Source organism: Vanellus vanellus (genome assembly GCF_965231255.1).
Source record: "Vanellus vanellus genome assembly, chromosome: 4".
Taxonomy (NCBI): Eukaryota; Metazoa; Chordata; class Aves; order Charadriiformes; family Charadriidae; genus Vanellus; species Vanellus vanellus.
Genome location: NC_138909.1, coordinates 74,549,246 through 74,570,522, shown reverse-complemented (window position 1 = coordinate 74,570,522; position 21,277 = coordinate 74,549,246). Strand labels below are relative to the sequence as shown.

The 21,277-nt window shown below is 41.1% G+C and overlaps 1 protein-coding gene across 1 annotated transcript in view; it reads right to left on the bottom strand.

The window, feature by feature from the left end:
- The window catches only part of CRACD (capping protein inhibiting regulator of actin dynamics), a gene marked incomplete at its 3' end in the record, with an annotated part of 75,048 nt that overhangs the window by 15,747 nt on the left and 38,024 nt on the right, over positions 1-21,277 (bottom strand). Inside the window, exons 3-4 of the mRNA XM_082482829.1 lie at positions 9,888-10,023; positions 47-211 (exon numbers count right to left, since the gene is read on the bottom strand). Of these exons, the coding sequence (XP_082338955.1) occupies positions 47-211; positions 9,888-10,007 (285 nt within the window). The 5' untranslated portion in view covers positions 10,008-10,023. The remainder of the gene's footprint in view (positions 1-46; positions 212-9,887; positions 10,024-21,277) is intronic.

The window sequence follows — 21,277 nt, the reverse complement described above, 5'->3', positions numbered from 1 at the left end:
TTAACACTGCTATAATGCCATGAATACGTCGATTTAAAGCACTTACTTTATTACCACTGTCTGAGATCGCTGTGTCCTGCTGAGTCTCAATCTCCATGGGGCTACTGAGCAACACGTCCTCTTCTATACTAGCATTTGCGTCCCCCATTGTCCTCACAGAGACTGTCATTTGTGGAGGCTGCCCAAATTTTATATTCTTGGCCAACTGTTGCTGAAAAACAAAAAAAGAAAAAAACGGTATTTATTTTATGAGCAAAACAAGCCAAGTCTAGCACACACCCCTTCTCCGCGTGAAAGCTCCACAGAAACAATCAGGGCAACCTCTGACTCTGAACAAAAAGATCAACTTGAGGCTCACATTGCTGCAACACAGTGGCCACCCCATCTTCTTTCCCCCTGCAAAGTGACCGAGGTCAGGACTTTCCTGCATGGCTTCTGATTTTTTATGATCAACTTGAGTTCTCACCAGCATTGCCAACTTTTGAAAAGTTCTTGTGAACTCTGAAACTCTCCTTCTCCTTTTTTAATCTATAGCCTAGGTTAAGCCTTTGTTTATACAAGGTAATTATGAAGCCTTACTGCTGCAAAGAAATAAGGTCACGAGCCAAGTGTACACTGAGAAGTTAAACAGCCCCAAAAGGCAACCTTTTTCTTCTTCAGCCCTCAAACCTGGCATCTCATGCATTTGTAGTTCTTAAAGATACCCTTATTATAAGGTTTAGGCGTGAGTTCTAAATGTTAAGGGTTTGGTATAACCCTGCCTCAGAGGAGGCAGATTCTCACAGGAGGGGAAACCCAGCTTCTTTTAGATGCTTGATCTCGTAGGAACAGCGCACAAACTCATGTCTGCTCATGCCCACGTGCACTGCCACATCACCGCTTTTGCGCAAAGAAGTTTATGCAGGGGACGTGCAGTAGATGAATGGATAAAAGAGCTTTCCCAGCATTTATTTCTCTTGTTGAAGTAATCTTCTCTCAAGGGTTAAGAAAAAGTAATCTGGAATTATATCAAGCGTAAGATGAGTAAAATAAGTAGATAATATCTGTCCTCTGGTAGGGTGAATTGGAGAAATTACAGTCCTGGGTACTGCAGAACACATACCACACAGCCTTTGAAAGTGAACTTTTTGCAAAAGAGCGAGAAGAAATTCTCTAGAAGGAGTAAACAGAGTAAGGAACATTTATTGAGAGATTTTCTTCCTGAAATATTTCAGGGAATCATTCTCAGTTAGGAAGGAAGGAACCATGGAGCTATTTTCCTGCTTTACTCTCTTTCAAGCTCATAAAATTCTCCAAAGGAGACCTCCCATTTCTGTCTTTTATTACTATGAACTTCTACAGCTCAGCAATACGCAATTCAGCTGTTCATCTTCTGTTCAGTGATACACAGATGGAACCCTGACACAAATTTTCCCCTGGGAACTGCAGAAAATTGGAGTACTTAACATGTAAAGAAAGATTTTTTTTTTCTTTCCTATAGCACAGAATCAATAGCATGGCTTAGGTGAGCAGTTGGCAAGGGAAGATATGCTTTAGTAGCAGGGGGTGGACCTCTGAAAAGATTGAGGTCAGATCAGTCTTGCTTGCCGTCGTTGCCCACTGGACTAGACCCTTACATAAAGTTAATCCATATTACCCCAAAACATTGCCAGATTTCTGTATTGAACTATTAAGACAAAAAGTACATGCAGAGACACCTCATATTCAGGTTATTAAATTAGAAGTTTTTTTCAGTCTCTTCACTGAGTTATGCATTATTTATGCCCATTTGGATTTTGGCAGAAAGTAATGATATTCATGTGGTACATCATTTTGGCATAGTGGGCAGCTTTGAACGGCAGAGTTTTATTCCCGCCTAGATTGTTGGCAATGCACCCATAGTCTAAAGGCAAGGGCTTCACCAAGTTCTCCCAAGCCTTCGTGTTAGCAGTGCCACTCTCACTTGAAATCTTATATGTTTCCACTGCGTAAATGGGAGCTGGAGAGAGCAAACAGGTCTTTATTAGATAGCGTCACGGAGGTAATTCTGCTCCATTCCTGCAGGGCCCTTGATGCTAATAGAAAATTACTTCAGAACGGCTTCTTAATTTGATTACGTGTTTTCTTAGTTGAGACTGCTCCTTTCTTCTTACAAAAGCCATATTCCTACAGAAATAGTTCTCCCAGGCAGAAAAATGGAACTGTCAGCATTACCCAAGCAACTACCCAAGAAACTAAGGATTTGGGCATCTGTTCCATGACAAGAAAATGCCCACATGTCCGTACAGCTTGCAATGGATTGTGAAGGAAGGGATGGTGTGTTACTCTCTTGATCTTCTGATCAAGTTCTTGATCTACTGTGTGCAACGCATGGTGAGGGTGGTGTGGTGATGGCGCTATTGTGGAGAATGGCCTGTGCTTTAAAAAGAACGGCCTTTTTAATTGTCATCAAGGATGCTTGAGGGCTCTGCTGTAAAAATGCATATTTGTATATATAAAAGTTTAAAATGTTATTTTCCTTATATTTCCAGGATATACAGTATCCTCATTATTTATAGACTGTACACAGGCATTTTTTTTAAATGACTTAAAAGTTTTAAAAGTTTATTTGCTCAGACTTGCATAAATTAGCTTGAATATTGAAGAAGAAACTCTAGTAGCTCTTACATTCCTTATTTATTTATTGAATTAAAAAAAAAAAAGCTTAAACAAACGCTACTAGTAGTTTTCCATTGGCCAATTTCTTTCAGTGCATTCTAATTTCCAAAGCTGATGCTGAATGTCAAATATCAAAACCTCAAATAGCTTATTTTTACCACTAAGCAAATTTATTACTGTTTTCAAAGAGAAATGTAAAAACCTGCTCCTTGTTATTTTTTAAAATGTGCTTATACTGTAACTACAATGCAATTATCCTCTCTCAAAAAAATTTATAGAGATACATTCTCTACCTGATCAATCATAAAAAACTCTAAAAATGCACCATCCCTGAAAGAAAAGAAAAACCCCACAATTTTTACTTGGAAGAACACACACAGTCCAACTTAGAGATGGAGAGATACATCAATTTAAGCTGCAAGGCCATTGAGAAGAGGCCAAATTCCCTGAAAAGGAGCATCTGCTTTAAATTTCTCAGAAGTTTCAGTTAGACATGTATTTCTGAACACAAAACTATAAATCCTCTGTAATTGAGAATTCCCTGTGCTGACAGCACATGGATGATGGTTCCCTGAGGAGGATAATTTGTAACTTTGGTCATTAGAAGTTCTTCTACCTCTGCACAGTCATGCACAGTGTGTTTCAATATCCTTCTGTAAATCTCCATAGATGCATATTGGGTTAAAGGAACCCGGTGTCTTTTGGTTTTGTGCAAGAAGGCTTGCAATTTTACAGCCAGAAATCCAAAATCTAGCTGCCAGCTAGAAGCAGAAGGAAAGAGATGAAAGTTTCCTGCCTGCACCTTCCACTTCCAGCCTTATCAAATCCAATGGCCTTTCCCAGTCCCTCCGTCTGCAGCCAGTGGACAGGTGTTCCCACAGGACTTACAAACCCTTCTCAGCACCAAACCATAGAATCATAGAATGGTTTAAGTTGGAAAGGACCTCGAAGATCATTGAGTTCCAACCCCCCTGCCACAGGCAGGGACACCTCCCACTAGACCAGGTTGCCCAAGGCCACGTCCAGCCTGGCCTTGATCACCTCCAGGGTCAGGGCCTGAACAACTTCTCTGGGCAGAGAACCACCAGCACGGCTATTACGTATGACAATTAGACCATGAAACAGCAGCTGGAGGGACCACACACGCACAGGGGAGGTTCAGAACGGGATCCTCAAGCTGTGCTCCAGACCAGGTTTGCCTCATCCCTGAATTTTCTTCTATGAGATTCAAGAGGTGCGTGAGAGTTTGCTGATTCCCACCCAACCCGGGTGGCTGTTGGTGCCATTCAGCGTGAGGTGAGGGGCAGGGCTGCATATCTAATAAAGGCAAAGAAATAGTGGGAATTTAGAAAAAAAATAAATTAAAAGTTTGCACTCATCCAATTTTTAAAGTCTTCCTCCGTAACTGGACCAGGCCACAGGCCCACTTTTGTTTCATGCAAAGTAATTTGCTAAAATGTTATACTGTTTAACTGACATCTTTACACCAGCTTACCCTTAATAACTTCAGCAATAAACCCCCTAAGTTAAATTGCTCTGTATTGGTTGGCACCTGCGGCAAATTGAAAAGCTTAGACTTTCAAAGCACTCTTTGTGTTTGCATAGGGAATGCCACAGAACAAACTTTCCATATTAACCGGCAGAGAGCCCAGATCGGGCTGTACATCTCCTCTTTCACTCCAATTTGGCTCCTCTTCCGTGTACATGCCTGTGTGCATGCGTGTTGGACTCAGCCCTCTGGAACCATATCATTCTTACGGCTCCGTGCCTGGCGTGAATCCAAAACCAGATCCGCTGAGGTGCTTACTCTGTTCAGTTAAAAATCATTAAAACAGAGTGTACTATTTCAGCTGATTCCACTCAAACAAGTCTTACAAGAAATGCTGGTCATATTTTGCCTTCAACTCAAATACCTATTTTTCACATCTGTTTGCAATGCCCAGATACATAAATACATTAAATCATGTTTTCTAGTTATATATAATTGTGAAATAATGACTTAATCAACAATACTTGTCCTAAGAAGAGCCATATTGTTGAAATTCCACTTTGTCCTGTACAGTCTCTCACAGTGACACAACAAACTAAGGGAATATCTAAGAACAGGACAAGCCCGTACTGAGATTTTCCTTGTAAATGCTCCAATGATTTGTGGCATCTGAAGTCTTTTGGAGTCAATAGCCAGTTGGGAACTTTTATGAATTTATTTCATTGCTCTTTGAACTTTTACAAATATTTCATTAATAACCGTGCTGTATGACAATGAGCTCTACAGTCCAACTACGCATAAAGAAATGCTTGTTTTATTTTGAAAGTGTTACTAGTTTCAACTGATGCTCATGGGTTCTCATGCTGTGAGAGACTGAAGAATTGTCCTCTATTCATTTTCTCGATTCCACTCACATTTTCATGCATCTCTATCATATTCTCTCTCTGACCATTGCTTTGCTAGGCTGAAAAGACAGTTTACCTAATGAGAAAATCTGCAGCATATCTAAACAAGCAAAACACCCCACACAAGCAATTTTTTTTTTTTTTTAATCAAAGAGAGAGAATAAACTGGAAAGCATTGTGTGAGAAGTTATATTGGTATAGCTGGAGGCTTTCGAAAGCAAACTAGCTGTAAAATTAACATGTAAACCTACTGAAAAGGAGGAAAAGAAGAAGTATTACCACAGGGGTTTCGGATACAAGATGCAGGGAGGGAACTATTCCACTCTGAGCAGCAGCATGTGGTTTGGGGCATTGCATTTCAAGGAAGATTTTGATAAGGTCCAAAACAGAATAATGGTGGAGAAGAATACATGGATCTCCAGAGACGTGTTTGCAGCAAATGAAGATTTCGGTATACGGTGGCATTGGACCACTTACAGATGCTCATGTGTTAAGAGCAAGACTTTCTGGAAAAGTCTGAAGATACTTATTTAATATGATCATGGGAAAAAGGGGTCTGCCCCAGAACTGCTAGAATGATTAAGAAAAAATGATAGATTCAGTGAAAATAATTGTCAAATGTGAATAAAACAATTAGGCTGTAGTGGTACTAGAGAATATTGGCAACAAAGAAATGAATTGTAAGAAATACAAAGCTGGGCAATAATACAGTGAAAATTCACTCCCAATTCTATAAAATGCAGAACATCAAGTGAAAAGATAATAGCTTTGAGGTGTAGCAAACAACTTTGTAGCCTTGTTGAGATCTGGGCAATATCAGACAGAAACAGCAATGGGAATGGCTGGTCGCATACAGATGTGCAATGCACAGTAGGGGAAACACCGGCCAGATCATTAGCTAAGATATGTTAATGACTAAAAGAAATGGGATCCAAAACTGAACAGTCATTAGGTCTGACAGGAAGAAAATGATGGGGGACATTCATCATCACAAAGCCGGGGAGACGTGAATTTAAAAAATGGATTTCTAGAATTTGACCAAGAAGTCTGGATTCACAAATCATGTTCTATCATAATTAATATCTGTGTAATAAATGAGTGTTTCACAAATTTACAGAGCAGAGGGTTTGTTTGTTTTAAACCACGTGGCCACATGAAAAAGAAAACACGTAGCCCAGTAGTTCCTAAATGCAATAAGCCGTGTGCCATAGTCAACCTTTAATACTTCTTGCAGCGGACTGCCACAGCCTCGTGGATGACAGATGATCTGAGATACTTTCAGTGAAGGCAACGGGTGGAGAACAAGCTGTCCTCCTGCCTCCAGAGGCGGCAGCAGTGCCCCACCACAGTTTTGTCACAGCAAAAGGGAGATGACAGCTTAGACGCATCAAGATACTAACGCTCAAAACAAGTTTCCCTTTTACTTGCTACTGGTTTTGTGGGTCTGAAACAAAAACTGTCTTCTGTTCATTTGCTGACCATTTCTGGCAAGTGTCAGTGGTAGGAAGAAGAGTCACAGCTGCAGAATGCGAGCAAGTGGATCTGACGCACTTTGATGCAAGAAAAAAAATATCCCACAAACTCATGAAAGGGAAGGATCCCTTTCAAGCTCCCTCCTTTCTTTTAGGTTTGTTTTGACACGCTGCTAGATCTAGATTTTAAACATTCCTTGTGTCTCATTCACAGTCCTGTACGAAAAATAAAGCACCAGATCCCAAGTAACTAAACGAGTTCAGCATTAAGAGCACCAGTGCCTGGGTACCATCTCTTTGTGGGAGCACGTTCAGGCTGGTTTCCTACACTGGATCTTAAAAACTAGGTAATGATCAATCTCAGCAGATCCAAAGGACAAGGAAAAGACTGCTTTTACAACAGCAGATGGCTTCAGCCAACACAAAATAACTTCAGGGTACACAAAGGCTATTGGAGGTTAACAAGAAGAGAGGCTTTTCTCAGCCTGACTTGTAGCACACGCTAAAACCTTTGAACATGACCAAAGCCGTTTATAGAAAGCCTGATAAGATGAATGCTGCCAATCTGAAAATCAATAAAAAGAAATGAGAGCTATTCCATAAAGAACTAATTTACCTTGCGCACATAATCGGAACAAGAGAATTCCTACGGTAGGAAGCTGAACCAGTGCGTACGCTGCCCAGACTGCTACGGAGCGTTGCACCATAGCACAACATTTTTGTGGGTTCATCAACGCTCCAAAGTCAGCAAGGTGAGAAGGGGGAAACACTTTGGTGGTCAGCAGAACGAGATCCAGCACCATTGATATTAAATGGCTTGCATTTCTAGTCTGATTTCAAACCCCTTTTCACTGTGCTATCAGTTGGGCTTGTAAGAACGGTGCCTCTTCCAAAAAAGATTTAAGTTTTCTAGAAATGTTCGCCGTACCCCCAAAAAATCCTGAAAAAGGTTAAAATCTGTAGACCTTTTGATCTCTATTTGGAATGCAGTGAGTTCAGAGTCAGCACAGGGCACTGAATCCTGGCAACACTTCTTTACTCAGGAGCATCTTGCCAGACAAATAGAAACTGGAAATGCTGCGCTTCCACCGTGACATACAAGCCTGGGCAAAACCACAGTAATTAACGTTGGTGACGTAGCAATGACTTCACTGGGACCTGGCTGCAGAATTGGTTTTAAGGAGTGGAACGCCCTTCAGAAGAGATGACTGTCTCCTCTTGTTCCACAACTTGAAGAAATACAGATGTGCCCAGTGGGAGCGAGCTTGAAGAAAGGGACTTCAAAGTAGCTGCAAGCTTCTGATAACGGAGACCCACTGTCAGTGTTTTCTCTGACTGCAAAATCATGCAGCAAACACATTCTCCTTTTAGAATAGTACAGCAGGAAAAAAAAAGGATGGGGTATGGAGTGTGTAAAACCTTCAGATGGGAGTGATAGTCCAAATAACTGGTCAGACCTGGGACTCAACTCTGAGGTCAACCTAAAAACGTGCAATGGGATTTTGGCATGATCTTGTCCTAAGAATCAGGGAACAGTTGCAGAAATCATGGCTAGGGAAATGGGGACAGTTTTGTGCTGGGCAGCAGGTTTCACAGACACAAGAGGTGATCCCTGGGGATGTTATAAGGAGCCTTTCCATGGGGTTACCGAAAGCACCCATGGACATTTAGATGAATATATAACTTCTGTGTAAATACATAAGTACTTAAGAGTGTCATTTACAATCTATTATGCATTTTCTTTCTGATTGAATGGGTTGCTCTGGATATCGCCATCATCAGTAGAGTGGGAACAGCTGAATCGGGGATGTTGTGACAGGCTGGGCTGCAGCTATATCAAAGCGATAAAAATGAACTACTGTCCTTCAATTTTAAATAAAAAGGTAAGCACACTTCTGACATCAAGCAGTTGAAACAACACTCCCCCTTAAAATACATGCAAGTTACCACCCCAAAAGAAGGCTTATGAAAAGTTCACACGAGCAAGAGCGTGTCACTGGCTAATTATTTTGTGACTTTCAAGAGTGACTATTCTTGCTTTAATTTTCTTGAGTTGCCATTTGCTTAGTGAAGATGGTTGTTAGCAACTGCAGTAATTGTACTTTTTATCATGTCTCCGAGTTTAGTGAAGGCAATAATTTCCATTGGGAATCTTAAGGTGAGTTTGGAAATGGGAGAGACCGCTCTGACAAAGTGAAAAGGTGTTCAGAGAAAAACTAATGTACTAAAGTCAAGACAATAGCCAAGCTTTCTGCAAGACGGGTCCACCTATCTCATGTCTTTGCCCAGAGTCAGCAGTCATTTAAAATACAATGGTTTGTAGCCTGGAAAGTAGCATGCATTGAATCTACCTGACCCAGGGAAATTTAAGCTGAAAAAACAGCACAGAGAAATTGGAGCTGTCCTAGTGTGGTTTCAACTTCAAAGCTCATCCACAGTCAGCAGAGCCAACACCGTTCAGGTGCTCTGTCTGCTGACGGCACTGGGCAGGACAAAGGAACAATTTCATCCTGAAGGTCAGATCTGTCTACCACGCACGATGTCTCACTCACCAGAATAGAGGGACTGAGGGTAGACTTTGGAGGTAAAAGAAATCAATGGTATTTTACTAGTCAGCTACAGGGTAACGGTGCATACACAGCATTAAAAATTTATCAGCATTTTGACAGGACATGTCAGCATCCCGAGCAATAAACTGAAACGTGCTTCTGAAGGACAGCTCTTTCAAGGTCTATGTAGGCACAGAGCTGGGAATCTACAGATGTACAAGAAATAAAGCAAAAGAATTAGTTAGAGCACTAATGGGACAGAGTTCTGGAAGGAAAAGCAGGTCATGTAAAGCTCTTTAGAAGTAAATGCCCAAATGTGATTTTTAAGTAGTTACTTATGTGCATTTGCTTCAGAGAGATAAACTTATCCACCTTTCAGGAGAATCATTGAAAGGACAGGGAGAAAAAGGAGAAAAAGAAATGCAATACATACAAAAGGATAATTAAATCAGCTTTGTAAAGAAGTCTCCCTCTGCATGCCATTCACTGTCACCAACACCACCCTCATTTTTTCACTCAGTACCACAGCTGTAGGTGTCTGGCATACAGAGCAGGACATGCCAAAACCATAAGTTCAATTCAAATGAGTTCAGCAAGAAGCAGACACTTCTGCAGAGTTGCTTGCAGCATCACTGCTGTACCTTTCAAGACCAAAACCTAGACCTTCTCTAGATTATCTGAATTATTTACATGGGTTTTGGTCAGACAACTTACATGGCTGAGAAACGGCCTCAAGGATATTGCAAAAGCAACCCACCTTTATCCACACCTAACACATTCTGGAGATCATTTTCTACCACATTTTCAATATTTTTTCCCACTTACAATTTCTTACCTGAAGAGTTTTGACTTTTCCTAAAACGTTCTCCTGTGACATTGCTTGGATGGCCTGTTCGCTCTCGGTTCTCCCATCAGGTATAAAAATACTGTCATGGGAAAAAGCTCGACTGCCCATAGAATAATGGGAAGACCTGAAAAAAAAAAAAAAAAAAGTTAAAAAGTAAATAAGCACAAGAATTAATTTATGAGAGTGACCTTTCATATGGTAGCTGCTCTGCAGTATAGATTTTCCCTCCCCATTGCCTTCTGCATAAAAGCTCTGAACATTCTCAGAAGAGAGGTATCCAAATGTTTTCTGTTATCAACACATTATTTCTCCACATACAGTTTCCTTCCTGAGAAGAACATAGAGTAGGGTGTTTTTAAGAGGCATGTTGAGAAGCTCAGTCGATTTTCCTCAGAAGCCTCAAACCTAAATGTTACGGTTAGGGTACAGGGTAGATGATGATGATGATGATGCAGCATCCATTAGCAGACTGCATGTTTCAGAAAGCCTGCGGTCGTGCTCAGTCAGGCCAAGGCACAGAAGAAAGACAGCAGGTCCCAAGCAAAGGCACCGCTATAGCACAAAAAGAGGCGATACACTCTAGTAACCTACTTGTGAGGAGCTACCTCCTTCAGCTGACCGCTTAGCTGTTCCTATCACCACGAGTGCGATCACACCGACAATAAAACGTTGTCTTCAAACCCCCAAAGTGATATGAAGCTTATTACACCATCCCATGAGGGTTTGATTAGCAGCAAACAGCGAGAGATGCCCGCGTGTTACTGTTAAACCAGCTACCGATGCCGAGGAGGAGAGCGCGTCACGAACGACCCAGTTATTTGGCTGCTCTAAATCCACAGGCAAAAGGATTAAACAAAAAGTGGTTTAATTTACTGGAGATATTAAAGGCTCATCAAGAAAACTGAGAATTAAAAAAAAACTCACCAACAACGGTTTGTGGGTTGTTACTTTGGGGTTTGGGGTCATTTGGGGTGAAAATATTTGAGTTTGAAAGTTACGTTTTGTCTCGCCCAGAATATTTTAAGGTGAGTGGAAAGCCAGTAAAATACAAACACGACAAAAACTGCAGCAGAAGAAAATTGAACTGAGAGGTCTCCTTTTAATAGCCGATTGGCAATTCTATGGAACCCATTTACAGCTTCAGTAAACAAACGATCTGGAGAAAAAAAAAAAATACTTTTTATACCAATCTAACCAACACAACCTTCTAGTGTGATAAAAAAATTACAAACAAATACTTCAGCTACATCAATGAAGATGATACTTCCAGACAGAGGGATAAGAAAAACACTGAGAAAGGTTAAAGCCTCACATATTAAAGAAAATCAGAATATAATCTAGTTCTCCCTTCTAAAATGTGCTAATTGTTTATAAAGTGATAAAAATTTATATCCATTCCTTGAAATACAATGTTTGGAATGTATTTGTTACATTTTTATCTCTTTTTTTTTTTTTTTTTCCTGGGGTATGGAAATAATCTATTTAAGTAAAAATGATAATCTTTTCTTACCAAGAAAGCAAGCTATATAGGGTTATGTTAACATTTATAGCTGATTAAATGATAGGCTATTCTTGACTTTTATAACAAAATTTCTTACATGTAACCTGAAAATACTAGAAAAAAAGCCCACCCACAACCTCCAGTTTAAATATAAACCTCCAGTTTATATTTAAAATACATTTGCATTCACTAAATAAATCATCCAAGCTTTTGGAGAGAAAACACACAGCTCCCTATATCATTGCATCCTCCATGCAAGCACAGACTAACTGAAAAACTATTTTTTACCCCAAATTAATATTTGAACAACATGCTTCATTTGAAACAAACCAACACATAATCAATCAAAAAGCCAGTCAATATTTCATAGCACTTCTAGCTATCAAAGAGGGGGAACGTTTAACTGATGCTATATTCTATTTTAGATTTTTTTTTAAATAAAAACCACATCTTGATTGCCTTTGGCTGCTAGAGGTAACACACCTTCTTTTAGAAACCTTTTATTAGAGGAACCATAAAAGCATATTTTTAAACTCTTTTCTAAGAAAGTTGCTATACCGAATCGTCACGACTCAGCCTGTACACAGAGCTGTGGTAAAATTGTGTGGCACTGGAATATATCTGCCTTCCTCGGCCGTCCAGGAATCAGCCCATGAACCACAGTTTGAGAAATGTCCCTTAAACGGAGACGAATTGCTAACGGGGCTGGCTTGCAAAATGAGGGGTTTGACACGCAGCCGAGTGCAAGCTGGCTTTTCCGTACAACCACGTAGGTCTGTTTGGATTGAAAGCTCCAGCATTGCATTCAGCAATAGGGAAAAAAAAAAGGCTGTGTTCACAACACAACCAAAACTGAGGGGAACACGCAAAATTTGACAGCCTGGCACATGCCAACCCCTCCTTCCATATCTGAAGAAACTGCTGCAGGTGCAGAAGGCCAGTGGGAATTCGTAGTTTACTATTTACCTTTGAGCTGGGAGATGTGTTGAGGATGTGTAATCCAGGTCATATTGTGCTCCAGAGAGGATCATCTCTCAAACATTCTTCTGGCAATACTGTGGCTCAGAGACTTGTGGCTTTGTCTCACAGCTATTCACCGCGCATATGACACCATTCGCCCCTTCTACTTCGGTAGGTTGGCTTCCTCATACTTAAAATTAGACAGCTCGTGTTTATCCCCATTGTTTGTTACAACTAATTAGTAGGCACCAAAGAGTTCAGTGACTTGTTTGCAAGTCGTTCTTGACCTTACTAATGAGTCTGTTAATATTTAAGCCAGGAACATCCAACCCACAGCTTTTGAACTGAACAGGCTTTGCTAGTAGTTCAGACCCCAAAACTTCAGCTCACCAGCAGCAGAGAAGCTCTGGCCTGATGGTGAAGGGCTTCCCCATCCTGCTACGGAGCTGAGCCTGCCTTTAGTGATCTAGTCTCACCTCCTGCCTGCAGACTAATCCAATGAATCTCCTGCCTGAGATACACTGCACACCAGCTTGTGGCTACGTGCAGGTTTGGGTTTATGGCTAGGGTGACCAGACTTGTTAAAATTTCGTTTAAAGCTTCAGGTCATTTAAAGGTCATGTGAAACAGCTTGGGAGCTTCATGTGACCTGCAATCATAAGCATATCACCACTGGAAGTCCAACCCTATCTTTGACAAGTGCCCACAATGGTACCGAAGGCAGGTTAGGACCACATAAACATCTCTCACTGATGTTTTCCCATACGCCAACGGCTTTCAGTTTAGGCACCTCCTCATTACATGGCATCACACATTTTTGTTTCATAGAGCTGAAGCCAAACACATTTGAAAGCTTTTGTCCATTTTTGTTTTCTTATTAGCTTGCTACCAAAACAAGCATATTCCAAACTGTCAGAACACATGAAACATTCACAAGAAACCCCTCGGTGAATTAACCCAAGGCTTCTCTCTACTGTGTCCCCTCAAAATGTTTTGCAGATACGCTGGATATTTCAGAACTTGGTAGCCACATGTCCAATAACTAGCAAAAATATTTTAAGAATTTTGCTTAAATGTATATGTAGGCTAAAGTACATTGGAAAAAACATATTCACACATTATAGTAACCTAGTTTCTTTTACAGGCGACTTTAAATAGAATTTGAGGTGATTTCTAGGCTATTTGAACTTTCTGAAAGGTCTCTTATTTTACTCATTTGGAGCCTACAGTCCTTTCAAATCCTCCCAGCTGTGACTTTGACAGACCATATCACAGATATCCTTTTCCACCCCTTTTTTCACTCTCATCCGTGTTCTACTTTCAGAAAGATTGGAATCCTTTTAAGTCATAACACAGTATGAATAATTGAGTTTCCTTCACTGCTACCCCCATTCCTATCTCTGAAGATTTTCTCAGCAGCCTTTACACAATAACATCCTCACAATCCACATCTGCAGTAGACTGTGCTTCGGAAAGGCTTCCCCTCAATTAAAAGGCATGTCGACACCAGGAATGGCTTTTGGTAAATTCGTGGTGTGTCAGAGACCTGGGCTATAGCTGTAGCCATGGCTGAAGGTATTATGGTTTCAAAATGCCATATCACTTCCAAGAGATGTGGGAAAACAGTGGCATCAGTTTATGAGCACTTCTGTTGATAATACCGATGATGACACTTCAGAGGCTGTTTGTGCTGAAAATAATGGAATCATCATCTGACTCACTTCCAGAAACCTGACTGAATTAAATGAATTATGGATGTGCTATACCAAAATACAAAGCACTTTTAACAAATCCTTAAAGATGTTCTCTCTGAAGATGCGCTGCAACCCAAGTATCCTGTTCCAGTTCCAATACATAAGTTTTCAAAATGAATTTTCTCATAGTTGAAGCAAAGTTAAACTCCATCCGTTCTCAGAGGTTTTTTTGCCACGCTTGTGCCCCTCGTCAGATTCCCAAAGGAATTCCTGAGGAACCAAGTAGGAATACTTAGTTTCTCATCAAAACTAGGAACATACTTTTCACTTTTTGTTGTTAGGATGAAATTCTCAAGAACCACTGCATTTTTGAAGATGTATTAGGGGTTCTTTGAAACACATGGGCTTTGGCACAAAAGGAGCGCAGCAGGATATGTCTTTGTTTTGAGGGTACCCCAAGAGTGTAAAAGTACAGCAGACCCAATCATCCCACAGGATTTTTACAAATAACGAAGCCGGTAGTGTCAAATGCGTGGGGAATAGAGCAAGGTGTGAAGTACACCGTACCTTGACCGTGGAGTCCTAGCCCAAGTTTAACTGTATTTAGCTGTAAAAAAAGAGTTGCATCAGACACATCTCATCCCTGACTAGCTTTCTTCTGCACAGAATGAATGTTTCTCGGACTCTTTGTTTAACTAAGGGCCGATAAATTAATTCCCCTGGAAAGGGAGAGCAACTTCTGTTTTTTTTCAGACTTCTGAAAGAAGTCCCAGAAAAACACAGGTAAAATAGATTACGTAGATATTGGAAGTATCATAGATCTAATGTTTCTATGCGTGAATTTGGCTTGAAAAAACTTCTGTGCAGTAAACCCTCTTTCCATTACTCACTTGCTGAGGTGTCTGTGTGTGCTAAGAGACTAGGAATGTGAAACAAATCCCTCACAGCAGAATGGGATCACCCTGAGCCTACAAGAAAAGTCTCACTCCTCTCCCATGAAGCCCAGCAAACGAGGCTAAGTTTACCTGGTGGCTATTATGTTTTAGACCCCATTTTCCTCCAGAGCTACTTTTCCTCTCAAAGATGAATGTGGGGTCCTTGAAAAGGGGAAATTTTTCCAGCAGGGAACATTGAGCTCTCAGCCCTTGCATAATCCCCTATCAGCATGTTACTGTAGTACAGAAAGTTCACACCACCAATTGCCTCTTCGGTGTGTCATAAATGTTCCTCCCACTCTGATATTAAAGAGTTAGAAATAGAAACTGGAAAATAAAGGGAAAGAATGAGTTGTTCCATTCTTTCATGTTTGTAGAGATCGACTCCAAAAAAACCCCAATCTCATGACTTTCACTCTTCTAGATTTCCAGTGAAAAACACTTCTGTAATCATTAGAGAACAGAGCCAACTTTTAAACATACAGCCATTTTTAACACTAAAAAATTCACAAAGCATGCAAAGCCAGAATGAATTTGTTCTACCTAGGTATTGACCATTAGTATAATCCCTTCAAAGACATCTGAGAGTCACCTCCCAGAACAGTGCCCCAGGGAAATGACAAGTGCAGTGATAGGATGCCTTTACTTAATGTTTTGTTTTAAAAGAGAAATCTGATTCTAACCTTTTGCATTTCTCATGAATGTCCCCAGGGCAGCTTGAGATGAAAAACATAAATTGCATTTTCTAGTCATTCCAGAGATGCATTAATACTGTAATGGACGAAAATGGATTGTAATTCTGAGCTGTATTTTTAGTGTCTTCTCTTTCATCTGTCATGCTGGAATGTGAATTTTGGTTCTAACTCGTGCCTGGATGGGGAATATTGTTCATGCAGCAACATAACTCTGAGTTACAACTGTGCTCAGACAGCACGTTGCTTCACTGCATTAACAAACCCGTAAACGTGGTCCTTACAAGCTGAAAAGGCAAAAGGGAGATTTTTTTTTAGCAGGGTAGTTGAAGGATTCTTTTTCATAAAGCAAATTTAAGGATAATTTCTGTGCTTAGTCTAAAGATGTATCTATAAGACCTTCAGGAACTGCTGAGCCTCAGGGCACTAGCTCTGGGAAAGCTGCACAGTCCCATTGCTATGAGCCACCAGAGTCCCACTGATGCCAATGACCTGTCCTGCAGCCCCTTGTGTTGCTAGTCCTGCTCATTTCAAAAGATGTCATGGAATCATAGCATAGTTTGAGTTGGAAGGGACCTTTAAAGGTCAGCTAGTCCAACCCCCCTGCAATAAGCAGGGACATCTTCAACTAGATCTTACACAAAGCTAATAATCTAACTAAAATAATGATCATTAAGAGCATAAAAAGTAAGTGTCAGGGCCGTGAGTGCACTAATAAGCTTTAACATCCCTGACCAGCCTCCCCTGGGACCTCCATGCACACACATGGGACCAGAAGCTTCATTTGAGATCACGGTTGAGGCTTTGGTCCCTGCTTGAGCTATGCTGGAAGAGTGCTTATCTCCAGCTCAGCCACAACTGTGCCTGGCCGTGAAGCTCTACGATCAGACTTCAGTCTGCAGACCGATTTCCCATCTTGTCCTTGGCCTTGTCTTTTCACTGTGGACCTGTGGGGTCATCTATGGATCTGACCCTGACCTACTGTCTAGCTTCCTCACGCAGCTTCAGACCTGCCTTATAATCCAGATATAACCTTATCTGTACTCCTGGTTGGACCTGGCCACCATCCCAGAATCTGTCCTGCTTGCCTCACTTAGATACTGTGGGACCAAGCCCCAGGTGACGAGACCCCTACCCTGCTGTGGGATCCCCCTTGCTGTCCCACTCACCTTCCCTGAGGGAGCAGCCCTGCCTGTGCTGCTTTTGGACTAGAAGCTAATGGAGTGGGACTAGATAATTCTTGACACGTGAATTATATATAATTATTCACTAACTCCTCTGACCTCAGAAAGTCTCAGTATGCAGAGCACAGAAAAGCATCGCTGGCTTCCAGTAATTCTGCAAGTGAATGCCTAACACTGCTTGAGGATTGTGGACAAGTCACCAGTTGTCATAGAAATATGCAGACTAGTGGAAGGAACAGGGCTCTAAATGGTCCAACTTTCACACGTGACCTGGCAATCCTCTGCGTGCGACACTATTCTATCAAACAGCAGCATATGTTTATGCAAAATTTGCTCTAAAATATGGCAAAATGTAGTGAAAAGGAAGTGAAAAGTCTAAGTTAGCCTTGGCAGGAATAGTGATTGCATTTAGCTCATAAGGAGGGAAGGGAAGAGGAAATAAGACAGCGCATTATACTACAGGTCACAATTCTGCTTGATTCAGAAGTCCAGCCCTAGACCTTACCGGCTGCAGAAAAGGCAGTGGCCATGCAGAATCTGCAAGGAAATAAAGTATTTGATGGTTAGGAGGAGGAATGCAATGAAAACATCTGAAAGGAAGGCAAGGGAGAGGAGGGTCACTGGACAGCAGGGCAGCCTAATCTTTCAGGGAGACTAAAGCAAGACAGTGTTGATGATGGAAGAAGTGAATATCAGAGTTAAAGAAAAAAAAAAAAAAAGTTCTGGGATTACTAAGGTGAAAATGAAGCTAGTCATGGTCAGGGTTGAGGATAAAAGACAAGGAAAAAAGGAGACAGACAGAGTGGGACCTGGTATAAAATGTTGACGGCTGTTGCAGAGAGAAAGCCTACTGAAGAGTTCTCAGGATCATGTACACACTACAGCGTACATAATGAGGCATCTTTGCACTCAAGTAGCAGATGAAAAAAAAAAAAAAAGGCAAGTTGAAGGCATTTAGTGCAAATTTCTAGTAAGTGGTAAAACGGCAACAGGTGGTGAAAAGCCCTAGCTCATATACCCTAAAGCTATAACCTAAAGCTTCTGGAGCACAAAGACTTAAACAAGTTGGTGATAGGAGGGAGGAATGCAAGAGTTGAGTTGTCAAGAAAGAGTTAAATCAACAAAAATGCTGAGCATGATGTTAGTCTTATGTTCTGTCAAGACACCCAGGACCATTTCAGGAAGTCTTTCCCCACTCCTTCGCCCTGACCACATGCCATGCAGGACATGTCAGAAATAACCACTCATACAATGGTTGTGGCTCCTACCGTGTGCTGCTTAGCTGCGCTAGAAACAGAAAAAAAAAAAAAAAAAGGTGAAACAACTCTAATTACAACTCTAATTTCACCAACACCTGCAATGAATCCTACAAAAAGATCCATGCAAATGAAGAACTGGAGAGAGAAAAGCTGCTCTTTGCCACAGCCTTCTCTGTCCTGGAACACCCCTTTGTTCCCACAATACACCTCGTAACCCAGAAATAAGAAACTTGGACTCACGTTGGCTGACACAAGTAAGGAAAATACAAGCACACTTTGTTTCTAAAAGCCTTATAATGTCCATATGTTGCTTTGTTCTGCTTGAGCTTGAAGACATACTTACTGAAATTAGAGTGATGCTAAGACAAAGGCTCCAGGAGAAGGTGCATACCTCTGCACCAAGGCACTCCCCCTGGAGTCAGGAAGGCACTCAAAATGAGGCAATTACAAGGGGAATTAGGAGACTGGCAAAAGCCAATTGCACAAATCAGGCTGATAAGCAAAAAACCAAAAAAATAAATTTGCCCAGTGTATGAAAATTGGATGTGACATAGGGAAGTTATCTTGTACTAGTGGCTGAAATTGTCCAAGAAGGCCAAGAAGGAATCAGGACATTCCCTTGGACCCAAAACCAAAAGCCTGTGATTCTAGGTCTGTTTGTTTTCATGTTTAGCAAACACCTCAATTTATAGAGATTTACGAATGTATAGGTATACTAGCGGCTAATAAACCAATACAACAAATAAAGTTTTCCTATTCTTCCTATTTTAACAGAGCAGATTCTTGCAAGTTATCATTTATAGGTTGCTGGGTTTCCCTCCTCCCTGCTCTCAAATTTAGAAAATGAACAGCTGAACCGGTGGTGAATCATTTTCATGAGATGAGCTTTAATAGTCATGCAGAAAAAACAATACACAGACATTAAAAGCTTATACATTAGGCCTGCAAGTTTGAGTTGGAGGTAAAAGCAAGCCTTCACTTCATGAAGATTTGAAAATATCATGAGCTGCTTTTGGAAATTTTGGGGCAGATTGTGTGCCAGCAACTACTTTGATGTGTCTGCTTTGTAAGAGTCTGTCTAAATGAGATGCCGAGAACAGACCGCATCTTGGGATCAAGCCTTTAGTGAAATATCTGAGGTGGCCTGGAGCAGGAATGTGAATCTTCATGTCCTGTTGCTGTCACATGCACCAAATTTGATGTTACAGGTAGTACAAGAACATGAAGAAAAGACGAGCATAACATCTGTCCTACTCTTTTCACTGTCCCCCATCAAAGTAACATGGGAGACACTTTTCAGGAGAAGCGCATTGTCCATTGAGATGAAGTGGAAGTCTGAGCTGTGAGGTGAACATGCCATCAGAGCAGGGGATGGGGTTGCTGAAGAGGCAACGAGAAGTCCAGAAAGAAAGAGACCAAGCAGTTTCTCCTGATATATATATATTTTTTTTTGCCTCACTTAATCAATCACCACATATTCTTTCAAGGTGCATGTCAGGTAATTACCTGAGCAATAATAAAAGAGTCACTTGAGAGATGAGGAAAATATAATTACATTCATTTTTCAGGCCAGTCTCTATGACGACGAGAGAGAATGCCATTGATCAGCAGTTCATAACCAAGGCCATATTTGACGCAGATGAGTTGTTCTCATTCACACGAAATGCAAAATTAAAATGAAATATTCAGAAACTAAAATGGAGATACAAGAAATGAGTAATAGTGAATAAACCATATCACCTCCTAGATCTGACTTCAATAATATGCTGTTGATGGAGGAGTAGAAGACCACAAATACCTGCAGAAATTCCCAAGCTGAGTGCACTGCTTAGAAAATCAGATGAATAATTTTGTTTTCTGAGGTAAATACTTAGCTGGGAACAACCACAGAAAGGGTGGCTGAGCACTGAACAAAACTCTCCTGTCTCTAACTACAGGTCCCAATCTGCGCCCTCCAGAAGCAGCTGCATTTTATTTGTTGTACATGTTCTCAAAGCTGTGATGCTCCTGTTATCTGTGTATGCATAAACCCAATATAAATTGCATTCACAGTAACAAAGTTCACACAGGCTAAAAATAGACTTAATGTCGGAAACACACCTAGTGCTGCTTTTTTTTTTTTTTTTCCTCTTCTTTTCCCCCCTTTTTGTATGAAGATGAAAGTTAAAAAAGGACTGAAACACTGTGGCTTTCTTGGCATTACTTGTTGCCATCATTCCCTCCTGGCTTACAGAGGACTAACTCTTTGCTTAGTCTTCCTCCTATCAGTAAAGAATTCATAAAATGCCTCCTCCTTATCCTTTACATCCCTCTGCAATTCATTATTTGTTTCCACTTTCTATAGGCTTCTTTCTCAAATTTCAATTCGTTAAAGAGATTGTGATTCAGCCATGTTGATAGCTATGCTTCCTATCCTTTTTCTGCCCGAAAACGTGTGCTTGTGCCCTTTGTGGCCGTTCAGGCACAGAATTCAAAATGAATGTAAAATTAAAACGTATACCTTACAGGTCAGGGACCTCTTAGATAAACAACAACAGCTGTCTGGAATTTATGGCTGATACCACAACTCAACTGACTGATCAAATTTTGATCATATTATTTGTGCTCTAAAAAACACATTGAGAAAGGCCACTAGCGGCCAAGTATCTACCAAAACACATGCTGTGCAGGTGCCCCATCCCATGGAAGGCCTGTCCATTCATCACTGACATTCTTTCCACCATTGCTCTTGGCCTCTCTGTGGCAGGGAGAATCCAAATTTGCACTATAAAAGCTGACGGCTGGTATGAAACCACAGTCTCCTTTCCACCTTCAGACTGTCTGTGGCATTTGGACTCAGGTGCAAACCACCAGTGAAACAGCCCAACCCACCCAGCCTCTGATAAAAATTACCTTTGACAAATTACTAAATGAAGGCCTCTTAAGATGACAATGAAATGCATTTTTTCCCCTCTCCTCAGTCCTTCTTCGGTTCTTTTCCAACGGAAAGATTCACTCTTGGCGTTGGCAGGTGGACTCTGCCTGGAGAAATTCAGCAGACTTCTGTTCTCACCAGGAGACTGCCGCTCATACAACTTGCAGCTTCATCCAGATGCGTGTCCTGACTTGCGCTGCATCTTTGGCACTGTGTCCTGGTTTGCCACCCTGGGGCCT